Source organism: Apteryx mantelli, chromosome 16, assembly GCF_036417845.1.
Source record: "Apteryx mantelli isolate bAptMan1 chromosome 16, bAptMan1.hap1, whole genome shotgun sequence".
Taxonomy (NCBI): Eukaryota; Metazoa; Chordata; class Aves; order Apterygiformes; family Apterygidae; genus Apteryx; species Apteryx mantelli.
The window spans coordinates 951,541-978,709 of NC_089993.1; the positions used below are offsets into that span (position 1 = coordinate 951,541).

At 42.4% G+C, this 27,169-nt stretch overlaps 1 protein-coding gene across 1 annotated transcript in view; it reads right to left on the minus strand.

The window, feature by feature from the left end:
- The window catches only part of MAPK8IP3 (mitogen-activated protein kinase 8 interacting protein 3), an 86,853-nt gene that overhangs the window by 42,748 nt on the left and 16,936 nt on the right, over positions 1–27,169 (minus strand). Inside the window, exons 2-5 of the mRNA XM_013939942.2 lie at positions 17,872–17,992; positions 17,011–17,081; positions 16,490–16,581; positions 3,600–3,651 (exon numbers count right to left, since the gene is read on the minus strand). Coding sequence (XP_013795396.1) covers positions 3,600–3,651; positions 16,490–16,581; positions 17,011–17,081; positions 17,872–17,992 — 336 coding nt within the window. The remainder of the gene's footprint in view (positions 1–3,599; positions 3,652–16,489; positions 16,582–17,010; positions 17,082–17,871; positions 17,993–27,169) is intronic.

Consider the following 27,169-nt stretch of genomic DNA (forward strand, 5'->3'; position numbering starts at 1 on the left):
AATCTGCCCACTGTGCTTTCTAATTTACAAAGGGACAAAGAGTACCAAGTGTAAAGTACAATCATAAAACCTCTTTCCCTCAAACAAAACTTCTCTTGTTCAGAATTCAGAGATGTTCCTGTACCCCCTCTATGTCTACAGGATAACCACAGTCTCTGAGGATCTTCACACTGTAAAATAGACACCCAGCTGGGTCCAGTGTCATTCCTTATTCTTAGGAACTAGATGTCATTCAGAAACACTGTATCATCAGTGTCTGTAGGGCAATACTTGTATCAGAAACATACCCTGTAACCTCTTACTTACTGACATACTCTTCCCCTCACCCAGAACGCACCAGTGACATAATCACTCTGATCTTATGCTTACCCTTTGGTTATACATCTGAATTTTACATTTACCTATAAAATGTCCTTCATAAACCTACTAGCCTGCTTTGGAAAAACCCACTCTCAGACTGTAAATACTACCAAGGCACTCCTCTTAACAATCCAGAAGCTCTACTAGACTTTGCTGAATCTTCTTTCTATTTTCCTGAATGCTATATTAATACTAAATATTCCACTAAGTCCACAGCTCTCCTCTACAGCTGAGGAGGCATCTTCCATAACCCATAGCTCGCCCAAAGAATACTCTCCATAACCACCACTTACCTACAGCCATACCTGTCAACTTCCTAAACATCAAATGTGTAGTAGTGACCTCCAAAATGCATTGCAAAGGCCCAACATTCATAGCAGTCATATGTCACCATGAGTAGCCACAATTGTATGGTTACAACACTGAAAGCATAGTACATAAAAACAAAAACGTTAAGGACTTTCATCTCCAAAACATTACATAAAATAAAGGTACAACTGAATGTAAAAATAAAATAATACAATGACAGAAACCAAAACAAAAAATAGTAATAATAAGTATATAAGGACACTTAAGATAATAACTACAGTATCACCCCTGGAGAAGGAAAACTAGTCAGAAGATTCAGGATACACACTTTGGGAAGGTGAGTTAAGTGTATACAGTTGATGTCAGCGAAATATCAGAGCTGCCGAAGAAGAGAAGAGGAGCACATCAGCAGTAATGCTGAGATTTCAGCCATGCAAAATACTTAAGAAATAGCATTTCAGTCAGAGAGTGCGTAAGAGTGCAGGAGGAAAATCTCCACTCCAAATTGCAAATCTAGTCAGTCAGTCAGTCGCTCCCTTTAATTATTCATACGTTTGCTCCATACTCTTAGGAAAGCCACAGTAATACACTATCCATCTGAGTTTTTCGTAGCCCAAGCACTCCAACTGCACCTATTAGCTACCCTCCTTAAATCCAGCGTCCGGTTCCCAAATTCCCCTAACAAGCACCAACAGCAAGCCCAGCACTACCCCAGATATACCTAGAGCAGTGCACTACTACCTCTGCACAATGTTCTCTTATAACCAGAAGTGGATTTTTGGCCTGACATCACCGGCAACAGATTACAAAGAGATCCAGTCAGCAACCCATTATCTGAATGTGGAAATCAAAACTTTTCATTTATCTGAATTCCTGTCACATTCTCTTGCAATGCAGACACTGAATTACTGTTGAGTACCACTCAACACTTACTAAAAAGCTTTTAGAAGCTCTGCAATGGTGCAGCTGAAAGAATTAAGCCTTAGCAAGTCTGTGGAAGATGGATCTAACCCCAGCTTCCTTCCAGCTCTCTTCTAAAAGCTAACCCCTGCCACACACGCCTGATCATTAGAGAGTTCTGGGGTGCGTTTACACCATACAATATAGCACCATCTGGAGATCCCAAGAAATAAACTAACTCCAGAACTGGAAGCAGTATAGTCTCTGTAACTTTTGGTTGCTGTGTGTGTCCTTGTAGCAGTGCTGTGTTGGCATAGCACCATCCTGCTTGAAGAAAAATGTTCATAGAATATCTTCATTTCCTGCTCCTTGATTACATCACTGCACTGTGGCATTGCTATTCCCTAATTTCAGGAACTGCACTCCAGAAGTTACTGTAGGACCTGATGGACATTTTGTGAGATGCTATGTTTCCCAAACCCGTACGCCTCTAACATTAAAGCAATGGTTGGGTTCCAAGAACAATCTCCATCCTATCCAAGGATCTTGCTTATGCCCACATTATGCCTTTAGATTTTCAACTTTTGCAACAGCAGAGGGTTGATGCAGTGCTAAGGTCTGCGCTGTGCTGGGCCTGGCTGCTTTCCAGAGGTAGAGTTAAAAAAGAGAAGTTGCTGCTTCATGTTCTGCGTACCTTTTTGAATTTGTCTGCATTACTTGTGCTGTACCTCTGCAGAGTCGTCAGGCCAAAGAGCCATTAGTATAGTCTGGAGACATGCAGAATGGCTATAATAACATGTTTTTTTTTTTCTCCTTCTCTTTACTGTCTTAATGGATTTTACAGGATTACTGATTTGTAACTTTTCAAGAGGAAGACAGTATCCTCTTAGGTTGCTTTAATATGCGACATATGAAACACCTGATGCTCTACAAATTCCAGTCAGGGGACAGAATATTCTATCAGACGCTTTTAAAGCAGACCTGGAAGCAGTTCCAGGAGCTGTGGGAAATCCGTGGATATACCGCAAGCAGAGTTGGGTACATGTGCTATGAGCTTTCAGGCCTGTTACAAGGGATTTGTGGAACATCATTCGAGGACAGATATTTGGTGGGACTCTGAACTGGTGAGATATTAGTCACCATGTATAGTCTAAAATGTGAACAAACACACAGAACTGTCAACTAAGAGTACAACTTCTGGGTCTTTGGGCTCAATACAGTCTCTGAAAGGTAGAGTAGAGCAGAGCATCACATGCAACAGGCAGGACAATCCAGCTGCTTCAGCGCAGATGCAATGCTGTGAGGTTTCTGGCAAGCTGCAGTGCCGAAGGCAGTGTATTGAAGGTGACAAATGCAAGTTTAGAGCAAAAAACTAAGTGTGCGAGGAAATGAAATACCTGAAGTGCAGTGTAAGACTTGGGTATTCAGATAGGATTAGGACCCCTTTTTACTGAAGATGGTAAGTCCAAAACTGTGATCAGTCAGAAAGGACAAACACTGGAGAGCAAATGCAACCCAATGCCTGGTCCCAGCTGATGTGCAGAAGCATTGCTCTTATAAACAGGGGGGGTGGACAGGTTCCACCATTTCCTCTCCCAAATAAACTATAAAAAGCAATGGATTTATCTTCCCTAAATCCCTAACTGCCTCCCCACACACTCCTTTCCACTTGAGGCCAGCCAAGTAAAAGAGATTAACACTGAGACGAGAAGGTGACAAGAAGCATGAGGAACTCTCAAATCCCTCCCCCACTGTATGTCAGATCTGCAAAACGCTAGCCTCCCACCTACAGCACAGCTACCAGAAAGAGCAGATGCCCAGGAGGGAGAGGCTGCAAAGGGTTATGGACACAGACTGGTCTCTGTCTTAATGAGAACATGGGATGCTATTGACAGTTGGAGAGTGGGAAACCCTTGCTCCGTGATGGTCTATAAAACCTTGTAGCTGGAGTTGGACTGCAGCTGGCCGAGGTCACTCAGGTGCCAGTGGTCCAGTGTTGGGACGATCTTGGCCCCTATCTGCCCACGTACCATTCCATCCGTGAGGGGGAAGACGTTCAGAGAGTTAGGACGTTCCTTCCTGCTAAACAGAGAAACAGAGAGAAGGGAAAGCAATTGGTTAGCCACTCACAAGATTCTTACAGAAAAGAAACCACACACTAGCTCACATGAAATATTAAGCACCAGAAATTGAATTGCACTCCTGCCCCTCACTCAATAGCTGTGTGGACTCCGAATGCCCACACTTCCATGGTGTTGTCTATTCAGCCCCATGGTGGCTACTGCTAGAGTTGTACATCTTCCTGGGGAGACCCTATAGAATGGGGAAGGGGCCAAGAGACCACAACAGACACAACTGACTTTGCAGTCGGTATGAAAGATTCTGGGGGAATGAAAGCGCAAGGGACTGTGAGTCAATGTAAGTCAACGTATCCTCTGAGAAACAGAAGGCATTGTAGGAAAATAAGCTAAAGCAAACAACTCTCTTCTGTGAATACCATGCAGCTGACACCTCAGAGCTCCCATAGATCCTAGAGATCTCATCACTGAGTCACGAAAGAGGCTTAAGTGAGCATCACCTACGTGGCACTTCTGTATATCCCAAATCTGGTTTGCTCCAACAGCAGAAATCAGACTTTTGGATTACTTCAGGTAGAGTCACTAATTGCATTACTTAAGGAAGAAAAGTAACAATTGCACTCTCTGATCACCTCTCCATATCCATGTTATAATCCATTCAAAATTCAGGATATAAATGAACATATAAATGAACATATCAGTCACATGGCCAGATGTCTGTAATGATGTTTTCTTCACCTCTCATTTTTTCTGGCAATTGTAGGTGACTAGCTAGCTTTGGGTTTGATCGTGAATATATCAGCTGGCACAGATTTAAGACTAAGTTCCAGTGGGAGAAAATCTAGAGCAAGTAGCGGAGGTGGAAAAGGCTGCAGCAGCAGGCCAAAACCAGCACCTGTTTTTGTGCCAGGGAAGCAGGCTTGCGGGGACCAGAGCAGACATCCGCTTAGCAGATCTCCTCAGCAGCCTCCACTAGCTGGGTTCCAGTGGCCCTCCAGTGACAAACCAAGCTGAACCTCTGTGCGACATGAACCCAAAAAGGAGTTCAATAACAATACTTCACCAATTTCTTTATGGGTCTATTCCCCCTTTGCTCAGTTTCCCACTTACTGGTACAGGAAGAGGTAAAGTCTTCCTATCTGTACACCAGAATTAGTAACACTAGACCTTAATGTGTCATTCTTTAATGATCATCAGCACTGGTCTAATTGTTATGCAAAAAAATGTTTGGCTGTGCAAAAGGTAAACAGATTTGCTTAACAAATCAATATTGAGATTTCAAAATCAAACTAAGCAGATGGGCTTGTCAGAGTTAATGCACCAGGAACAGGGCGGGAGTAAAGAGTCTCCTCTCAAATGCAGATGCATTCTCCTTCTCAGTGGGGCTCCATGTCAACGCTGTGGGATGCTGCTCCTGGACACAGAGATCATTTCTCCTGAGACCCGGCCAAGTGACCGTTACAACTGCTCCTCTTGCAACCTTGCATGAAAAAGACTGCAACAAAACCTAAGACCCCTGAGACCTGTGCAAATGCACTAACACAGAGGCTGATGCAAGGGCCAGCTCATTTACAGAGAAAGGAGCAGAGTGTGAATAGAAGAAACAATGTTCGCGCAGAAAAATCAAAATGCCCAGCTGTTCCCTCCTCATTTTCTCATTGACCCAAGGCACTGTGCTGACATGCCAGCGTAGCTCATGGTGAGGAATAATTGCTTGCTGTGGCCCATCTGTGATAGGCAGAAAGGCCAGAAAAGTGTTTCCTATGTAGCTCAGCAAGGAAACTTGGGATACACTTTTCCTAAGAATCTGCATTTAAATCTTCTCCTGAAGATCCTAAAGATTCATATGTGGAAGCTGCATAGAAAATGGACAAATCCTCTTACAAAGGCAGCACATAAATGTGTATTTTAAAGGCTCACTAATCACAGACACAACCTGAATAAGCTTAGTTTGGTTTACAGAGTAGATACAATCATCTTTCAACATATTCAAAAACAGATTCATGTTTAATTGGGATTATTAGCTTCCTTTTAGCCTTTCCACTCAGAAGGAATCCCTATAAGGTGCTTGCTACTTTTTGAAATTAGCGGTCACTGCAGAGTTTTAGAAAATACTCCACGGTTGTTTGCTTAAATACTGATTAATTATCTCTATCCTGCCATTTATACCTGTTCTTAATATGTCATGATGACGGATTTGTGACAAACTATATTTATTCTGACTTACTACATTTACTACTAAACTACCTCTCCTGATCCTACTGCTATCATTCCAAGACCCTAAAGAGCTGCAAACGTGTTTTACTTTCTAAATAACTTACTAGGGAAACTTTTTTCCCCCTAATATGAAATCTTCACCCCTGTCACCATACTGATCTAAAGCCCACAATAAGCTATAGTCAATTAGGTGCAAGAGACCATGAAAAGATTCAAAACTATAAATTGGAGCTTTATGCCACGAAGAGGGAAGATTGCTAGTTTTATGATTAAAGATATAATGGCCCCAAAGTCCCAAACATCCTTTTTTAAAGGAATCACTCCACTCAGGATGAAAAACAAATATTTTAAGCCAGTTTTAGAGCTGCTTTAAATGGTAGTTTCATATCTTTCCTCTTTTTCAGGTTATAATGATGGTCCTAAGGGAGTCATGCTTCACAGGCGGAGAAAAGCTCCTTTAACTCTCTAAAACATTCCTAAAAGGAGTTTATTTTCTGCAAAATAAATGGTGCATAGAGAACACCTAACAGTATGCTATAAACACTTTTTTGATGCTATGCTGGGATGGCTTAACAAAACTCACTAGCTGCATTGCCATTTCTTAAAAATTTAGCCATCTCATACGCATGCTGACAGAAACATTAACTATACTACCTCTTTAGGTAATCTCTGCCAGATTTCTCTGGGGAATCCACAGCTTATTTTTACATTCCTATGCAAACACATACACAGTTAAGATGGAAGGGGATGCAGTACTCAGTGTACAGTGAATGTATGAACTCTACACTCCACGCTGAACAAAGCACAGAGGCACATGGTCTCAGTAGTGTCAGAATCTGTGGGATCTTCAGGAAAGCATTTTAACGCAGATTGCTAGGAAAACTGCTTTCAAAATTTCCTTGCTGAGTTGCTTTGGAAACACTTTTCCGTCCCTTCTCTATCTCCTGGAGAAGGGGGAAGGACACAAACTGGAGAAGAGCTAACTGCAGCTTTCCAGTCCTGGGGCTGACTTTACCAATTGGGTCTTTTAAAAAAAAAAAAAAAAAGTAGTTTAGAGTATCCTCAAGGCTGGTCTAAATTTTGAGTGCTCACTACAGTCCTTTGGAGCAACCACCATAAACCAAATCTTTCCCATATAGAGGGACTCTTTTTAAAAATGATTTGTTCCACCTTGTGTTTATATGGTAAATGTCAAACTCTTCAAAAAAGGGTTTACAGTAGCCAAAACCTGGGATCAGGATGCTTTTTCAGCAACATCCTAAAGCTTATAAAACATAACCAAACTGTTTGTTTGCCAACACTTGAAGATGAGAATTGTTCTCTTTGCAGGCTCAGGGCAGAGGACTCATTGCCCAGGCCACAGTCAGAAGTGCCTTCTGAGAGTCACCAACAACAGCATGCATCTCTGTCCTGCTCAGAAAACATGGATGCTTTGTACTGTATGGTAGCCTAAAGGAGAAAAGATCTTTAAACATTCAGGGATGGGAAATGTAAACATCTGATTGCACGGGACTGATTTGGTTTTGGGATCGAAATTCAGCATCTTCTGCTTTTGAGCGCACAAGCTTCTTCCTGACATATTAACGCAGCAGCTTGCTGGCTCCCCTTGCTTTAGCCTGACAAACTGTCACCTGTATGAGCAAGTCTAACACTGATACCAGTAGGCAGAGGCGGCAAACAGGCCGGTACAGTACATTCCCAGCATCACACCATTGCCACTCAACTGCAACCTCCAAAACGAAGATTAACAAAGTTAAGATGCAGCAATAGGATTTACCTTTTCCTCCATGACTGGCGATGACTGCAGTGACAAACATAACAGCCAAAACAGAGCGGCAATCGCACAAGAAGCGAGACAAAAAAACAACCATTAGAGAGCAAAGGTCATGCAAACGTGCAGCCCTCCAACGGACACGGTGTATCCATGCCCCCATACTCACACAGTGCAGAAGTGCACACCCCACTCCTCACCCCTCTCCGATGGCGAGAAACACCCACGTACCCTGACAGTTCTTGCACAAACGTTTCTCAAAGTGATAGGCAAACACACTTAGAGCATTCGTGGACTTATGCAAATATGCACCTATGTAGTATAACCACACAAAACACACCCAAGCACATCCATGGATGAAAATGAACAAATGCATTCATGTAGACACCTAGGAAGGCTGTGAGAAATGTATGCCCGTACCTCCCCCCAATGCACATCAGTGCACCGGGATGCACAAATGCTGGTGCTCATCCATACACAGCTGTGTAGTGACACAGAAACACATACCCAGCAGAAATGCTTGTGCTAATACAAATACAGAGCCACACACACACACAGGAACAGTGCAAAGCTTGAAATGAAGGAAAAAGCCCTGTTTCCCACTGGTTCTTCATACAAATTCAGGTCAAAGCCCTGTCAGGGGCTTTGACAGACGTACAATGTATAGCCTTTCTCTTTTTTTTCTCCCCCCTCTTTCAGGGGACTAGCAATAGGCCACACTTAAATCCATGAAAAACTGCCATTTCTCTAGTACAGAGAGACAACTCCTGATGAAAGTTTTGCCCTTCACCCCAGGAGAATGGTGGTCTTGCAGATACTACCAGCAATGCTTTTCACTGCACTTCTCTTTCACTGAATGATAGCATGAAGTCACAATTAACTTGAGCTTATGAGAAACTTAGGGAAGGGAAATCTCATTAAAATCAATTTCCACCATGCAGTCCAAACTTGGCAGATACATCTAAGAGCCACCATTTAAAACAGGGAGGCTCTGAGCACGCTTTTGCCTATATTATTTTTATGTTTTACAGTGGAAGAACTTCTACAGATATATAATTTACTGAAGGATACGTGGGAAGAGAAACAAGCCTAACATCCTCATCCCATTAATGTTGTGAAACAAGGATCAGCCTGGGTTCTGGGAACACGCTAAATTCCCAGACCACCAGGGAGAGAGGAGAAAGAAGAAGAACAGTCAGGCACAAAGGAGCTTTTATGAATGACACCTGCTCTTGTATTCAGAACATCTACGAACTACCAGTTATTTTTACACCATGTCTTATCTTGCATTCTGCGCCCATCAGGCCTGTCCCATTTGCCTAGAAAGACTGCCGTCTATCTTTTGCTATCTTTTTTTGCCATCTTTTTTTGCCAATAGATTTTTATATTTTAAACAATCCATTTGGATACTGAGTTCACCATAATCTTCAATCAAGAAATGGCCAGAGTAACTGGCAGACACCGAACGCTGTATTTTGTAATTATTTTTATTATTCTAAATCTCTGTCTGTTGTGAGATTAATTTACAATTTTGCAGAAAATATAACACCAAGATAACTCACTACAGCCCCTTTAATATCCATCACAGCCTTTAGTTACTCCTCTCTAGAGGAAATACTGTAAAATATTCTGTATATATTCTGGAATATTTGACTGTCAGAAGAGGAAGGGTAAATACTTGACCAGGGAGGTTCAAGCACCCTTTTAGCCAGGGCTAGGGAGAGGTCCGTGTAAGAGCCAGGCCCAGAACACAGCCAACAGATGCAGCAGTTTGCAAAGAAGGAGTCCTCATCTCAGTTCAGACCAGCATACACATCCTCAGGTGTGGTTCTGATGCACCACAGTGCATGTTCCCCAGCGGCTGTGGGAGTAGCTGTCCTTGTTATGTCAGAGGCTTTGACCCAGACAGAGCTTCCGATGGAGGATGCAGCTCTGCAAGTCTCAGGTTGCAGGGAGGCTGGGGCAGAGTGTCTTCCTTCCTGCAGGAGGTGTGCTGCTGTTGAAGAGCTGTGTCATCAACAGAAGGAGTTACAGGAGGAGTTACAGGATGAGAGAGAGAGAGATGGACAGGATCTTCTTGGAGACCCTACAGCTTCAAGAGCACTAACTGCAGTGGAGACACAGGCAGAGTCCATGTCTAGCAGGACAGTAAATGAAAACTCCAAGGAAGGTGAAGGTTGGAAGCTGGTGACTCCTAGTACCAGGAGGAAGGCTCCTGCTCCTACTAAAGGCTTGCAGCTATAGAACAGGCTCACCGCCCTCAAAGCTGAGGAGGAGCCAGATGCGCTTTCAAGCAAAGCATCAGGGCTGATGGACCCTGAGCCATTTAGGAGCACCTGGAGGCAGCAGCAAGTGATAGTAGTGGGTGACTCCCTACTGTAGGGGACAGAGGCACCCATCTGCCAACCTGACCCTTCATCAAGAGGTTTGCTGCTTGCCAAGGGCTTGAATCTGAGATATGTGGAGAGTCTGCTGAGGCTTGCCCATCCCTCTGACTATTACCCCCTGCTGCTCTTCCGTCTGGGCACCAATGATACTACCAAGGACAACTTAAAGTATCAAATGTGACTAGAGAGCTCTGGGTGCAGCAGTCAGGGGTATGGGGACCCAGGTGGCTTTCTCTGCAATCCTGCCAAGGAGGGTGAAAAATGTGAGGAGGAATGGATGGAGTCAACTGTGAGTCAACAATAGGCTGCGTAGCTGGTGTTGGTAACAGGGTTTTGGTTTTTTATCACCATTGGACCCTGTTAGAATATCCCAGTCTACTTGGGAGAGACAGGATCCACCTCACTAGGTGGGGCAAAAGCATCTTTACCAACAGGCTGGCTGATCTGGTAAGGAGGGCTTTAAACTAGGAATGATTGTGGAGGGAGAGAGTTACAGGGAACACACAGTCAACAAAATAGGACTTAGGTGGGGGCACCTCCTGCATTTGCATGTAGATAAGGAAGTACCTACAAGATAGCAGTATGGGGAAACCTCTCACACCCCTTCTGGGAAAACAGCACACTTGGGTGCCTCTCTGAAGTGCCTGCACCCTAATGCATGCCGCATGGGGGATAAGCAGGAGGAAGCTCAGACAACTGGAATGCTGCAATGGATGGATACAGGCTCTTTAGGAAGGACAGGCCAGGAAGGTGAAGAGGGGGAGTTGCCCTTTACATGAGAGCAGCTGGAATGTATGGAGCTCTGCCATGGGGTGGACAATGGGCTGACTGAGAGCTTCTGGGTAAGCATTAAGGGGCAGACTAATATGGGTGACACTGTTGTGGGTGTCTGCTATAGGCCACCGGATCAGGAAGAAGTAGATGAAGCCTTTTACAGACAGACAGAAGTAGCTCCACATTTGCAGGCCCTGGTCCTCATGGGGCACTTTAGCCACCTCGATACCTGCTGGAGGGACAACACAGCAGGGCACAAGCAATACAAAAGGCTCCTGGAGAGCATCGACGACAACTTCCTGATAATGGTGATAAAGGAGCCAATGAGGAGAGGTGCTCTGCTGGACCTCGTACTTACAAATAAGAATGGCTGGTTAGGGATGTGAAGGTTGGGGAGAACCTTGGCTGCAGTGACCATGAGATGGTGGAGTTCAGGATCTTGAGGGAGAAGGGCAAAGAGCAGTATCATGACCCTGGACTTCAGGAGAGCAGACTTTGGCCTCTTCAGGACCCTCTTGGAAGAATTCCTTGGGATAGGGTCCTAGAAGGAAGGGGGTTCCAAGAAAGCTGGTGGATATTCAAGGATCGCCTCTTCTGAGTTCAAGAATGGTGCATCCCAGTGAGCAAGAAGTCAAGCAAAGAGGGCAGGAGACCTGCATGGATGGACAAGGAGTTTCTGGAAAAACTCAAGATGAAAAGAAAGTATACTGCAGGTGGAAGCAGGAACAGACAATCTGGGAAGAATAGAAGGACATTATCTGAGTATGCGGAGATGGGTCTAGGAAGATCAAGGCCCATCTGGAGTTTAATCTGGCGAGGAATATCAAGGACAACAAGAAGGGCTTCTGTAAATACTTCGGTAACAAAAGGAAGACTAAAGAAAAATGGGGGCCTGCTGCTGAATGTGGCAGGGGCCTTGGTGACAAAGGACTCAGAAAAGGCTGAGATACTGAAGGCTGCCTTTGCCTCAGTCTTTACTACTGGCCTTCAGAATCCGAGGCCCCAGGGACCAGAGGGGAAAGTCTGGAGAAAGGAACACTTTCCCTTGGTAGAGGAGAATCAGGTTAGGGATCACTTAAACAAACTGGACACAAAAAAGTCCACAGATCCTGCTGGGATGCATCCATGAGTGATAAAGGAGCTGGCCGATGTCATTGCAAAGCCATTCTCAGTCATCTTTGAGAGGTCATGGTGATCAGGAGAGGTGAGCTGAGGAGTCCAGCTGAGGACTGGAAGAAAGCAAATGTCACTCCAGTCTTCAAAAAGGGCAAGAAGGAGGACCCAGGGAACTAAGGCCAGTGAGCCTCACCTCAATCCCTAGAAAGGTGATGGAACAACTACTCCTGGACACATTCCCTGGATTCGTTTCCAGGCACATGAAGGACAACCCTGGATTCATTTCCAGGCACGTGAAGGACAAGGTGATTGGGAGTAGTTCGCATGGGTTCGCAAAGGGCAAATCATGCTTAACCAACCTAACGGCTTTCTCTGATGGAATGACAGGATGGGTAGGTAAGGGGAGAGCAGTGGATGCTGTCTGTCTTGATTTGGTAAGGCTTAACTTGAGTAAAACAGTGTCAGCACTGTCTCCCGTAACATCCTCATAGACAAGCTGATGGAGTATGGGCTAGTTGATAAGACAGTGAGGTGGACTGAAAACTGGCTGAATGGCAGAGCTCAGAGGGTTGTGATCAGTGGTGTATTGTCTATGTGGAGGCCAGTAAGTAGCAGTGTACCCCAGGGGTCAATACTGGGTCCAGTCCTGTTCAACATCATCAACAATGAACTGCATGAAGGGACAGAGTGCACCCTCAGCAAGTTTGCTAGCAATACAAAACTGGGAGGAGTGGCTGATACCCCAGAAGGCTGTGCTGCCATTCAGAGAGACCTGGACAGGCTGGAGAGGAACCTCATGAAGTTCAACAAAGGCAAGTGCAAGGTCCTGCACCTAGGGAGGAATAACCCCAGGCACCAGGACAGGCTGGGGGCTGACCTGATGGAAAGCAGCTCTGCAGAGAAGGACCTGGGAGTCTTGGTGGACAAGCTGACCACGAGCCAGCAGTATGCCCTTGTGGCAAAGAAGGCCAACAGCGTCCTGGACTGCATTAGGAAGAGTGTTGTCAGTATGTCAAGGAAGGTGATCCTTGCCCTCTACTCAGCCCCGGTGAGGCCACACCTGGAGTACTGTGTCCAGGTCTGGGCTCCCCAGTATGAGACAGACATGGAGCTACTGGAGCAAGTCCAGTGAAGGGCTACTGAGATGATGAAGGGAATGGAGCCTTTGTCATGGGAGGAAATGCAGAGCGAGCTGGGACTGCTCAGCCTGGAGAAAGAAGAGAAGGCTTGGGGGGTGGTGGTGGATCTTATCAGTGCGTATAAATATCTGAAGGGAGGGTGTAAAGACAATGGGTCCACACTCTTCTCAGTGGTGCGCAGTGACAGGACAAGAGGCAACAGGCACGTTCTGTCAGAATATAAAAGTTCTTTACTGTGAGGGTGACTGAGCACTGGAACAGGTTGCCCAGAGAGGTTGTGGAGTCTCCTTCCTTGGAGCTATTCAGAAGCTGTGTGGACAGGCTCCTGGGCAACGTGCTCTAGGTGAGCCTGCTTGAGGAGGGGGCTTGGACTAGATGGTCTCTAAAGGTCCCTGCCAACCTCAACCATTCAGTGATTCCATGGCACAGTCTCCCTTGATCTACACAGAACTGTGGCTTTCTTTCCTTTACATCCATTCTGTAAAAAGGCTCTGGTAGCCTTGCATAATATAAATATAAATTTCTAGAATATACAGATCATATTAACTGATTCAAAATAAAGGTAGGATCTTTCTTTAAGATACCAGTATGTTCCAGCCACAAGTTATTCTTGTAGTCACAGCTACAAAAGTATCTAATTATTACAGGTGGTGATGAAATAGCAAATAGGCACTACTTCAAAAGACTAAAACCTGTATTTTTTCCTGGCAGAGCTGGGAGAGAGGGAGCATTGATCATGCATCAGTTGTTTCAGTTTTAGGTAAAACTGTTAATTTTGGAAAAACAGTTCTGCAGAGGTGGCATGTACAGGAGACCAGTTCTAGAACTTTGAAAACCTTGGACAAGTGCCTAAAAAAGGAGCTCATCCAGACCTACTCAGAAGCCTCCTGACCCAATTCCTTATAGGTCTGATTCAGAACTGCATTGTAAAGCAGAGAGAACATGTGGGAGAAAAACTAGATGAGTCAGTCTGCCTCTGAGTTGAAGGGAAAACTGTTTAAATCTGTCACCTTTCTGCCCTTGTGATGTTGTTAAAACTTTTCTGCCTATTGAATGGCAGTGGGGCTGAGGTTCTCTCTATAGAACTAAGGAAATGGGAAAACGAACTGGCATTTTACTTCAAGCCATGATGTGTCACGTCTGCTCTTGAAGCTCACAGCTCCCCCAGTCCCTGAGACACAGAAATAGCAGCAGGATATAAATGCAGATATCAGCATGGCTATTCTTATTCCTGTAAAACAACTACCTCTTTCAACCTAACTGGCATTTCCCACCCACCTGAAATGATCTAGTCTATCCTGTTCACTCCCTACCATGCAGTGTCTAAGAACTCATGCGCAGGCATCTTAGCAGAGCTGCACAGCACTGGAGTAGCTTCAACTGTGGATTTTTTTGTAGTTAGTGAGCACAAGTATGTCATCAGTACCAAACCAGAGATTGACTCTTTCCTAATCTGGTAGGGTCTCTTGCATTCCATTCAAATCACGACGCTCTGGCAGAAAACAATGTGCTAGTCACAGTATGAATTTCAAGGCTGCAGGGGATCTGGCAGGAGTCCCAGGCTATTTACCAAAGTTTCTGAAGACACATGCCTTGTACTGTTCCCGTCCTCCCCCCCCTTCCCCAAGCCTCTTTCACAGGGGGTCGCTTTTTCTCTCCCTTTCTCTTTCTCATTTACAATACACAGTCAAAACTTTGGCAATCTGGGTTCAGCTTGTTCCAGAGCAGTCTAATCCAGTAAAAGGAAGCCATAGCAGACAGAGGGCTTTAGTTTTGGTTGGTTTTTGTTGCTGTTGTTGGTTTTTGTTTTTGTTTTTAATGTCAGGACCTGAAAATTCCATTCAATTACATTACTTCAAAGGCAACTGACACTCTGGTATTCAAATGTCACAGACCTAAATACAAGGTACTACAATACCCTTGCTTATTTGTCCTTTATTCTTACTACCTTCTTGTATTCTTAATTTCAAGTAATTTTACTCCTTCTTCATCTCTAAACTTTGCTCGATGCTCTTTTGTATTTCACCATTTCTGTCAGATAATACTGCTTCCCCTTCAAAAATCTTCATGGCTTTCTGCTTACCTATTTTTTCCATTATTTTCAACTCCATGTCTTCTCCCCTGTGTATACTCTGATATGCCATCCCTACTCCTTTTCTTAGCCTAATGCTCTCTGAAGATTTATTTCTGAACAAAGTTCAGAGATATTAACCAAGTGAAGTTCAGAGATATTTTATAAGAGGCCAGAGAGAACGTAGTTAGCTGGCCATCTCTTCCAAGTATTCCTGTGCTGCTGGTACTGTCTCTGCCTATTTTTAGACCAACAGCTCCCATGGCTTGTGGTCAATACGTGTGCAAAACCTTTTGATATTGCTCAAGGCCAGAAGTTGTTAAAAAGTTAAAAAAGAACAAGCAAGAAGTACAAAAAGATTGAATTTCCTTCAGCACATTACTTGGTCAATAATGTTCCCCTGGGGACTACTGTTTTAGTTTAAAACTTTCTGGGTTAGAGTGTGTCATAACAGTGTTAATCATATCATTAGCATGTAATGATTAACACAAATAATAATTTGACATGCATAAGAATTCCCACAGAGAACATCTTTCTTATGGCTGAGTCACTTAATAGACCGTGCTTGATCCGAGTAGATTAATATTATGTGTTATGTAATCTATTACTTCTCTAACCAATATTTCTGGAACTTCTCCTTTGTTATTTCTCACCCCATGGGTATTATTATTGGTATATAAACTCAGCACAGAGAAAGCATCTGGTTTCTTCACACTGGTTAAAATCACAAGTATCTGTACTGAAATCAATGCAACTGCAACTTTTCTGCTTTAAATTTGATCTAAGGACTAGTGATTTTACACACTGAAGTTCTTTCCTACTGCTGTCATTCTTTAAAAAAAGCCTGATTCTTACTGGTTTGATGCTGCGAAAATGGGGGGGAAAATCACTTTCTTGGGCATAAGGAGATCTATCAGATGACTGACTCTACAGAAATCTTCCCTTGAAGAAACAGGAAAAATCAAATATGAGCTAATGCATTTAATTGCTATATTTTTGTTGCCTTCTATCACGCAAACACACGAAAACACACACACACGCAACCGTATACTCTCTGCCATCCCCATTCATTTTATATGCTTTTTACATGCCACCTGAAAATAAAAACTTATTTTTCCAGAGACCCATAACAATAGTAGCATGGCAAAGCCTAAGCTTTGTAACAGAACATGTAACAAAGCTCCTCTTCACCAAGCCTTAGAAAACTTACCTACAACTTACGCACAACCCATTACAAATAAGCTTTCAACTACAATCCATGCTCACAGGGAAAGATCCCTGTTCTGGTTTCTTTCGCTCTCAAATACATGCACTCGGCTTGTAAGTTCCTGGATGGCATACGTTACATGGAGAGGTTATGGCCCTACCTTCTTCCAGGTAGACTTCCCTCAGTTTGATTATTTCCACCAACTTGCTGCATCTTGGATCGCTCAATGTGTTCCACATAAGTCTGGATCATCTGTGAAGAGGGAAAAACCCATAAGCCAAACAAAAGAACAGAAAAGACTTCAATTCTGCTTTTGCTTGATATTCTCCAGCATCCATTTCTAATTCCCTTTCTTTTTTGCACGCATCCTTGTCTTTGCTATTCTTTTAAGCTGATGATATAAGTGAATGGACTAATCTGACAGAAAATCTGACAGAAATAGGGTCAAAAAATGACTTAAGCTTAATATCATAACAGAAGGTCCACAAAAGAGTGTATCCAAAAATAATGAAAAATGTCTCCTGGAGGCTAGCTGGCAGTGGGAGATGGGGTAGTGGGGCACTATTCCGAAAGTTCAGAAGCTATAGTCATCACTAGTATCGTAAAGCTCAATTCTTTGACATGATTTTATATATGGACTAAGAGTTTATTTTTTTAGAAAAAAATGAGATGACAGCCTACCTCTGTGTGACGTTGATGTAGAGCATTATATTCTTTCTTCATTTCTGATTCACGTTCCTCCAGTCGTGAAACTACCAAGAAAAGATTCCAACCATCAGCTCACATACACATTAGGCTCCCCAAAGAAACTAGAAGGTTCTCAAAGCTTATACTACAAAATAAACATTTTTTGTTAGAAACAAATTCATACCTACTGAACAAAACAAACAGAAACAGAATAATGCACATTATGGAATCTGATTTTCACTGCAAACTCATTTCATGGTTACCAATATGTTCCCAAAATGAGCAGACCAGACAGTGCAAAGACAGTTTAGAAGCAGAGTTCTTCAGCAGTAGACTGGTGTCCTACAAATGTGCTAGTTTGATGACAGTTCAAATTATGCTTTTGGTGGGCTCCTCTGGCTATTTGAGGAGCAGGAATACTAGACAAAACACCAATTACTTCTGATGGGAACCTCAGCCAACAAAACACAGTCGCACATGTGAGGGAAGTAGCTTTAAAAAAAATTAAACGTGATAGTTCATACAAAAAGAAAAAAAAAAGGGTAGTTCTGTTCAGAGACAAAGAAACTGGAAACCAGGTTCTGAAGCTTCACCAATGGCCCAAATATTGCAGCTGGAGAGACTGAGCATGTTCCCCGCAGGAGAAAATGAGGCCTCTATCAAATCAGTGTTAGATACATCCTATCCTTTAGATGGCTCAGAAGTTCCTACCAAAGTAAGGGATAGCTGGAGATTCCAGGCTTTGTATAAATTACTTTAAAATACAAACAAACAAATGAAAAATACTTCAGAGTAGCAGTATACACTCATGGAAAGCCAACTACATAATCATATCTGGTGCACAGCTTGGCTTACTCTGATCTGCATAGTTTTTGGTCTTCAGCTCCAGCTGTCGAGTCTGAAATTCAAGGTGTTCCACTTGGATTTGTAGTTCTTTCTTCTCCTGCTCCAAGGCATCTTCAAACTCTATAAATTTCTGAATAGGGAAGAAGCAGACAAAAAGTCAAGGGTAAGGAATAAATGTAAAACGTGTTTTCCCTGTAAGACTTTTCCTCTCCTCTCCTCCCTCACAAAAATGAAAAATTGAGAGAATAAATTACAAAACATGAAATATGATTTTTTTTAAAGTACTGGAAGTAGCACAATAGCATTTAATCAAGTTGAACAGAACATTTTCTAAGAGAAAATATTAACTGTATTTAGTGTATAATAATATATGAACTATGGCCCAATACAAGTTACAAAAGCCAGTGTAATTCTGTCATCTTCAGTAATATTGTTCTTTCTCATGCTAGGATGACTTTTGAATCCTGTTAATTTAAGGTTGAAGAAGATAAATTCTATTTCATAGTCATATATTTATAACTATGTATGTCAGAAACCTCCTTCAGATTGATTCTTCTATTAGAGCAGTTTTAGGGAGCTACAGCTATAGTTTAGTTTTTGTAACTATAGGCATAATCCATGCTGTGGATAAGCTTTGTGGAAAACTTGCCCACAACTGTGAGACTTCACGGTCACCTGCACAATCTACTTCCCAGAGCTTGGACCAGAGATTAGAAAGGTTAGAAAAAATGCAAATAAGGGTTAGAACAACTGATAAAGTTAAAATGACAGAAACTACAGTAATTTTGAATGAGAAGAGACTATAAGGATTGTATATAACTTTAACCATTGAATCACCAGGAAATCCTGAAAAGTCTTATTTATTCAGTTTCATAAGTTGAGTTGGAGCCTGAGTCAGCAAGGAAAGGAAGAAGGAAAAGGAAGAAAAGATGGGCTGGCTCTGTAGCTGTGGGGAAGTAAAACGTCCCTATAATGAAAATTTGCAGGAAGAGAATCCCAGTGAGCCTCCCCTCGGCCAGAAACCATTTACTGCAGCCAGCTTTTCTCAAGTTTTTTCTCCCACTACTCCCCTTCCCTCCTGGTTTGGTTTGGGAGCCAGGAGTAGGTGGGGAGCCCAGAGTGACCTTAGCTCCTGGAGATGGTGAGCTGCCCCAGCCATGAACTTGAGAAAGACTCTGTAACACAGGAGCCAAAGGAGTGAGAAGGGAAACAGGCAGAGATTCTCAGAGCAGACAATTTAACAAATTTATACGTAGGAAGAAGAGGCCTGGCTGGCTACTTTTACCAAAGAAGGGAGGGAGAGGATCATTCCGCTGCTAGCTCTCATTAGTAACAACCAAGTGGCAAGTGTACACACAGTAACCTAGATATCCTGCACAGGATACAGGGCTGAATGGAAGATTTTTACATCATGTACTCATTTCTGAAAACATAGGGGGGTGAAGAAAACACAGCAGAAAGATATCTCATTTCAGGTTACGGTTTCTGTAAAACGCCACTTTGGGCTTGGGAGTTTTAGTCATTGGTTACTATCGTATAGAGCAAAGAGAAAGAGATGGAAGAGCAAAATATATGAAACACTCAATTTAGCTCCGCTGTAGCGGATCCATGCTGATCTTACACATGACTGTTGATAAACTGTAGTTGCAGTTGCTTTCATGAAACATTTAAACCAAACGGGATCCCTGGAAAGTGAATACCACCTTCAAATCCCTGAGTATATTTAAGCAAACCTAGTTCTTGTGCTATATATGGACACGGGATTTTTTTTGCGCAAAAGACTATCCAGCTGCAATGACACGCAATCCATACTACGTACGGACTCAGAAAATGAACTGGTTCTAACAGCACTCCCTAAGACAAATGCATGAAAAAATCCATACGGATCAACAAACACACGGGATTTGTTTCGTTAATCACAAACATCCTCCCTACAGTAAACTGAGCCTAAAATCCAGCATAACCATGCTTACAATGAAGTAGAATACTAAAACTATCTCACTAGTTTTATAACAAATACTATCTTGACCTTAAAAAAAAAAAATCCTCAAATTCCAGGCACTGAGACTCATTACATTATTCCTAAACAGCTAAATCTAGGGAAGCTAAAACCACTGCAATAGTTCTCCTAGAGATTACATATGCATATAATCACACCATATGTTCTTTTTGTTCATTTTATGTATTCCATTTAAAAAAAAATCTTACAACACAGCCTGGTACTCTTTCAAGCAGTTATAAAACAACAGGCTCTGAGTCGGCTGCACTAACTAGTCCAGTAATTAAAGCATAAATCTGTCCCCCTGAGCAGTGAGAACAAGACTCAATACTCGAGCAATTGTGCAATTCTACCATAGAGATATCACTCCACGTCATGCCAACCACAGAGCCCATCAGAGTAACTTTCCAGCCTCCCAATAGTCTTTTGCCTGCTTTGGAAAATGAGTTAGTTACGCACTAACGGTCTGTCAAACTTCGTTAGGGAATTCTAGGCCCAGATTCAGAGCTGCAAAGCAAGAAAGAGAGGAGGAAATAAAGTGAAGATGGCTTTAACCTTCCTTTAGGAGGTTTTATAGAACAAGAGGAGGCTTCAGGAGGTAAGTCAGACTACGAAGAGTAGCTGACAACTCAGCAGCATGCTTTACTCCCAGCCATATCTCAGCTTCTTATTGGTCTAGTTGCAAAACGCTCCTTACACTGGGTCCTGACAGACTCAGCGTGCTGCAATCTCCTGTTTTTAAAACAGTGAAAGTTGGGAGAAAAAAGATGCCAGCATTCTGCAACAGTGGAAAGTGTCGCCCCTAAAAATAACGCCACTCCGCAGAGTAGAGGACTTCTCCAGCTTTAGCAGTAAAGCAAATGATCCATCTCTTTAAAGACTGCAGTGCAAGAAGTCTCAGTAATTTTAATTTAACAAGCAAAGTAAAACCCCATTGTATTCTGAGAGAGACAGATTCTGGGGAAAACCCTTTTTAGATAAGATTCCCAGAGAAACAGATGCAACTAAATGCACAGTAATATTTTATCACTTTGATTTGTTAAAATTCTGTACATAAAACAGCACAGGCAGTATTCTGCTATATTCACAGGATGAGATGTGCACATTTCCTATTACTTTTAGTGGGAATAGCAATAACACAAGCGCCATAATTGTGTGTGTGAGCTTCGTCTTCTCCCTGTAAATAACTGAAGGGCTACATCATTTATTATTCCTGCCCACTTTTGTTACTGCTCAGTAAATTCCTCTGAACAATGAGTCAGTTTTCATTCCTACATATCCGTATTTATTTAAAGATATAAACAAGCTTTAGCCATGTCTGGTTTGCTGCACTCAGTGTTCTGCAGTGTCTTTAATCTTTATCTTTAATTGGGCTTTTAACTTTCTTTTCTCTGCTGTCCAGATTTATTACAATAAGGGTTTTCCCCCCTACGGTTGTTTTTCTAGCAATATTTTCTAGAATTATCAGGAATGCCAAGACTCTTCTTCCACAATATTCTTGGAAGGACTTGCTGGATACCTCAGAGGCTATATATTTACTTTTTCATTAAATTCTAAGAGTGTACAAGGTTTTAGATTTTTAATTAAGCATTTTTTTCTCTGAAGTGTCAATAAAACATTCAAGTGGTCACTAATCAATGTCCAACAATCTGCTTTATGGATTTTGAGAAGGCCAGGCTTACTTTCGAAACATCCTGCAGAATAACTATGTCATTGCAGAACGAGTAAAGAAAAAAAAAAATCCTAACCAACTCGACTGCACTGATCAACAGCCTTAGAGAAGAAGCAGTTTAACTTGCTCTGTTTGAAAGACTGATTTAAGCTTCACCAACAGAAAAGCTATTTTCCTGGTATAATCTCCATCTCCTCTCAGGGGCTTGCTGGAAGCGCTCTGTGCTAAAGCTCTGCTGACAAACCCTTTGAATCATCGCCATGGCCTAAATCCCTGTCACATCTCCCTTGCTCAGCTTTCACTCTCTTGGCTTTTGAAATGCCCTCAGTTTGCTAGTTCCCCATCCAGAAGCATCATGCCCAAAGCAGGTAGGAATTATGTTTTCAAGTGACAATAAAAAAATGGACACTAAAAAAATACTTCACAGATTTCTTGACAGTAAATTAGGAAGGAAAAGGGGATATAAGCCCAATTTTATTCCCACTATGTAGGTCATCTTTAATAGGATTCCTGGATTTGCTACTGTTGTTTTGGTTTAATTTAGAGAAACTGAGTGAAAGATTAAGTCTTTTACGACTTCTTATTCAGTCCTGTCTATTTTTCAATCTCAAAGTAATCAAAGAAACAAAAAACTGGAAATCAGCTAACCTGCTCAAGTTTTCTTAACATACACAGTTACACGCTGCACTTGGAGAAGAAAGAACAGAGACAACAGTAGTAAAAATTCACATTATCCTAAGTATTCTCGGGGAAGAAAAGCATTTCAGGTGAACGTATTGCAGTATATCCTGTTCTCTGTCTTGCTCAGGAGATCAAATAGCAACATTTGGGCACAGGGACCCAAAGGCTCTTTCTTCTGCCCGGTTCTGGCACAGCTTGCTGCTTCATCAGAGCCCGTCTCACCTGCCGTCTCCCTGGGCATCAGGAAGGGCACGTGGCTGTGAGCAAGGAAAATCGCAGGTCCACGGCGGTAGCATTTCTAAGGAAAGCACAATCCTTAGTGAGGAGACAGCTTAGCACGCACTGTCACGTCCTCTCATTTTTCACGGGATGAGGGAGCTCTCATCAGGGCATCCAGGCAGGCCCTATTTTTTTCAATAAGCCAGCAGTAGACATTTCATATAGCATCCACGGAAGGGCAGAACTAGCCACTAAATGCAATGGAGATTGAAATGACCTTGTTCAGCAATACTAGCAAATCCACAAGTACAACTAAGTGGTGGCAGGTGTTTGGGAAGAACAAGCACTCCAAGCATATTTGTATTACTCTCTCGTGAAAAGCAGCCTCCAGAGACGGCTTCAGTAAAATTAACACTTCATCTAATGCACGTAGTACAGCCTGTGGTTCATGGACCCCTGTAAACAACTGCAGATCATCCAGCTAAGCAGCACCATCTTGGCTGTTCATGTCATCTCTCCTGCCATGACTCAACTTGCCAGATGCATCCCCTAGCATGTAGGGAGTCCCCCTATTGCACAGTGCTCTGTGCATCAGCCCCTGCTTTTGTACGTTGTTGGAAACTCTTATACCAAGGCAGAAAAAATAGAAAACGCAAATTAAATAAAATACTTTTTTTCTTTTATTAACCAGACTTGAGAGGCAGTTATGTTTCAAAAACCAAGCACGTATTACTGAGTGAAATGCAGTTTGAGGGGACACTAACTTGAATATTTTCCACCTGTAATATTTACAAAGAGCACCAAAAGCAGTTATCACAGAAGAAGAATCCCTCCATTTTGCTCTGTTTCTTCATTTGTGTTTTTCATCAAAGTTTGTGCACAGCCAATCCTACCTAGATGCTGCAGTCAGATACACAAAGATGAAGTTCCACATCTCTGTGTGAGCTAACTAAAATTAGCATGGGGCTTCATAAGTGAAAAGAAACTACTCGTATGAATCAAATTTGTACTTGTGGCCTTAGAAACGGAACAAACTCCAATGGCTTACTGAAAGCAGATATTACAGATGCTACTCTTGCTTCATTTTAAGCTTAACTATGAAAGAGGAGAAAAGAGTAGGCAAATGAAAGAACTCAGCATAGTCTTATAGTCTTTTTAAAGGCATCTTAAAATAACTGAGATATATCATTTAAAAAGAAATCTGCCTAGAATTAAAACGCTCAATGTATTTAAAAACTGAAAAGCAAATTTGCTGAGTGCACTCCTTCACTTTAGTGCTGATAAGAAAAAAGAGATGGCTGCGGCTAGGCAACTTGGGTATGACTTGCTGCCATGAGCTGCCCTTAATTTTGAAGGGTCTTCTCAATTGCTGTGATTGATTTTCTCCCATTGTTTCAGCGGAAGGAGCTCAGTTCAGACACACAGCTCAGCCAGTTTACAACTTCCAGCTGCATTTTTACAGAGATGGAGTAAAGACATTTAGAGAATGGAAACAAAAAGCACCAGATAATTCCACTGATGGTTAAGAAAAAGTACTCATTTTTTATTTGATCCCGTTATGACAAAGTAGATGGATGCACTTGAAGAAGAAACAAACCACTCCCCATAGTTCTAGATAGCAAGACTTTCCATAGTTTTACATTTTTTTTCCAGAACACTGACGCTTGCTTTCAAAGAATAATTTGTGGACTGACACCGTTGACTCAAAAGAAATTCCTAAGTTTGTTTTAATCATACTGCAAATATTATTGCAAATAAAAGTCACACCGGAAGGAAAATATTAAACAGTGCTTGGCAATTACTTCATACCCCCTTTATAACTTGGGTAAATTGACCCTCCCAGTTCTGCCCTCCTTATAAAAACCATTTAATTCTAATATCTGCTATTTTAATGACTCTGAAACTAACATAAGTTGCTTTTTTACTTCCTCTTCTGAACACCAGCATCCCTGAAGTCAGCAAAAAAACACCAGCGAACATAACTGCTAGATTTATTAATGTTTCAAAACAGACTCCCATACAAAATAGCACATAAAAAAGCAGAGTACAATTTATCTAAAAACGTCAAATAATACTCATGAAGAGTCATGACTTGTTCAGCTGCACTCATGAAATCTTGAGTTATGTTAGATTTTTGCAGCAAAGAAAATGAATTAGAGGTCATCCCATAGTGGAGTACAGTAGGTCATATTCAAAGACCAGATTACCATGTTTCTTCACTTTACACAGATAAGAGCAGTTAGAGGAACCAGATTTTTTTATACTGTTAATCACCCCAGTGATCTAAGATCACTAGAGTAAGAGATTGCTATATATGAAAATTAATCACATGGATTTCTTTCTACTAAACTCTATCCCCAGATTTAAATCAGGATAACTGGTCTGTAATAATCCAGGATTAGATTATGACAACCAATAGTGACTCACACACTAGTCTTTAAAAGGAAAATACCTGGCATAAAATCATCTTAAGGTGAAAGAATGACTTTTCCTCTGAAAAGCAGTGGTACAATGTAGACTGCTTAGCTTCCTGCTTTATTGGCTCTTGCAAAGGAAGAAAATGACTAGATATAGTAACATATAATCAGATATCATTATATCACATCAATGAAATCAAGTGGAGAGCTGGAGTTGCACATATATAAACAAAACTTATTACATGACCTTAATCTGACTGGCTGGTAGTGTGGGCAATAGCATTATTCGCCAAAGGGAATATTAGAGGCTCAGTCTCAAACCCTGTCACTTTGTTCCTTTGCTAGTAGAAGACGGCAATGTCGTGGGTGCAAAAGCAGCACTTCATGAAAAAGTGAGGAATAAACACCTACCAGTGACTTCTGCTGCCTATTTCATCACCACCTGTAATAATTAGATACTTTTGTAGCTGTGACTACAAGAATAACTTGTGGCTGGAACATACTGGTATCTTAAAGAAAGATCCTACCTTTATTTTGAATCAGTTAATATGATCTGTATATTCTAGAAATTTATATTTATATTATGCAAGGCTACCAGAGCCTTTTTACAGAATGGATGTAAAGGAAAGAAAGCCACAGTTCTGTGTAGATCAAGGGAGACTGTGCCATGGAATCACTGAATGGTTGAGGTTGGCAGGGACCTTTAGAGACCATCTAGTCCAAGCCCCCTCCTCAAGCAGGCTCACCTAGAGCACGTTGCCCAGGAGCCTGTCCACACAGCTTCTGAATAGCTCCAAGGAAGGAGACTCCACAACCTCTCTGGGCAACCTGTTCCAGTGCTCAGTCACCCTCACAGTAAAGAACTTTTATATTCTGACAGAACGTGCCTGTTGCCTCTTGTCCTGTCACTGCGCACCACTGAGAAGAGTGTGGACCCATTGTCTTTACACCCTCCCTTCAGATATTTATACGCACTGATAAGATCCACCACCACCCCCCAAGCCTTCTCTTCTTTCTCCAGGCTGAGCAGTCCCAGCTCGCTCTGCATTTCCTCCCATGACAAAGGCTCCATTCCCTTCATCATCTCAGTAGCCCTTCACTGGACTTGCTCCAGTAGCTCCATGTCTGTCTCATACTGGGGAGCCCAGACCTGGACACAGTACTCCAGGTGTGGCCTCACCGGGGCTGAGTAGAGGGCAAGGATCACCTTCCTTGACATACTGACAACACTCTTCCTAATGCAGTCCAGGACGCTGTTGGCCTTCTTTGCCACAAGGGCATACTGCTGGCTCGTGGTCAGCTTGTCCACCAAGACTCCCAGGTCCTTCTCTGCAGAGCTGCTTTCCATCAGGTCAGCCCCCAGCCTGTCCTGGTGCCTGGGGTTATTCCTCCCTAGGTGCAGGACCTTGCACTTGCCTTTGTTGAACTTCATGAGGTTCCTCTCCAGCCTGTCCAGGTCTCTCTGAATGGCAGCACAGCCTTCTGGGGTATCAGCCACTCCTCCCAGTTTTGTATTGCTAGCAAACTTGCTGAGGGTGCACTCTGTCCCTTCATGCAGTTCATTGTTGATGATGTTGAACAGGACTGGACCCAGTATTGACCCCTGGGGTACACTGCTACTTACTGGCCTCCACATAGACAATACACCACTGATCACAACCCTGAAAGGGTATGTTTATAAATTGGCGAAGAACTCATGTTCAATGTGACTTTTCAAGGGAGGTCGCTTCAACAGGAAGCCTACTGATTACCGATGCTTTGAAGAGGCAGCATTTTGCTGAAATGCTGGTTGTATAGCACACCTCAATTTCTGGCAGTACCCAATTAGGCTTGCAATGTAGGAAGTGGTACTGACAGTATTTTGTCTGAGAGGGACAACTCTGACCTGTTCAAAACTAAGGATCCAGTCCCATAATCAGGCCCACTGCTGGTGAGATTTATATGCTGTTCAAGGTGAGGACCTTGTACTGCTCTCTTAACAGGAAGCTCTGCCATTTCATTCAACATTAACTTCAAAAAGAGAGATTACTTTCTCATCAGGTAGATTCCTACTGCATAGTATTTGACATTCAAATCAGCAAGGCACATTTCTTATTATAACTCCTGTACAGGCAATTGTAACAGCCAGATACCAGTAATGCCAGAGCTTCAGGAGAGGAATGTTAATCTTTCCTCTTTAACAACTGGGAAGAGGACCCTTAAAATAAGCCACTTTTCAGATTTATGGTGGTCATCAGCAAAAGGCTTACTCAGAAAATAACTTCCATTCCAGGTGCTATTAATAAGAAGAAATAAGAAACATACAGAAACTGAGATGCA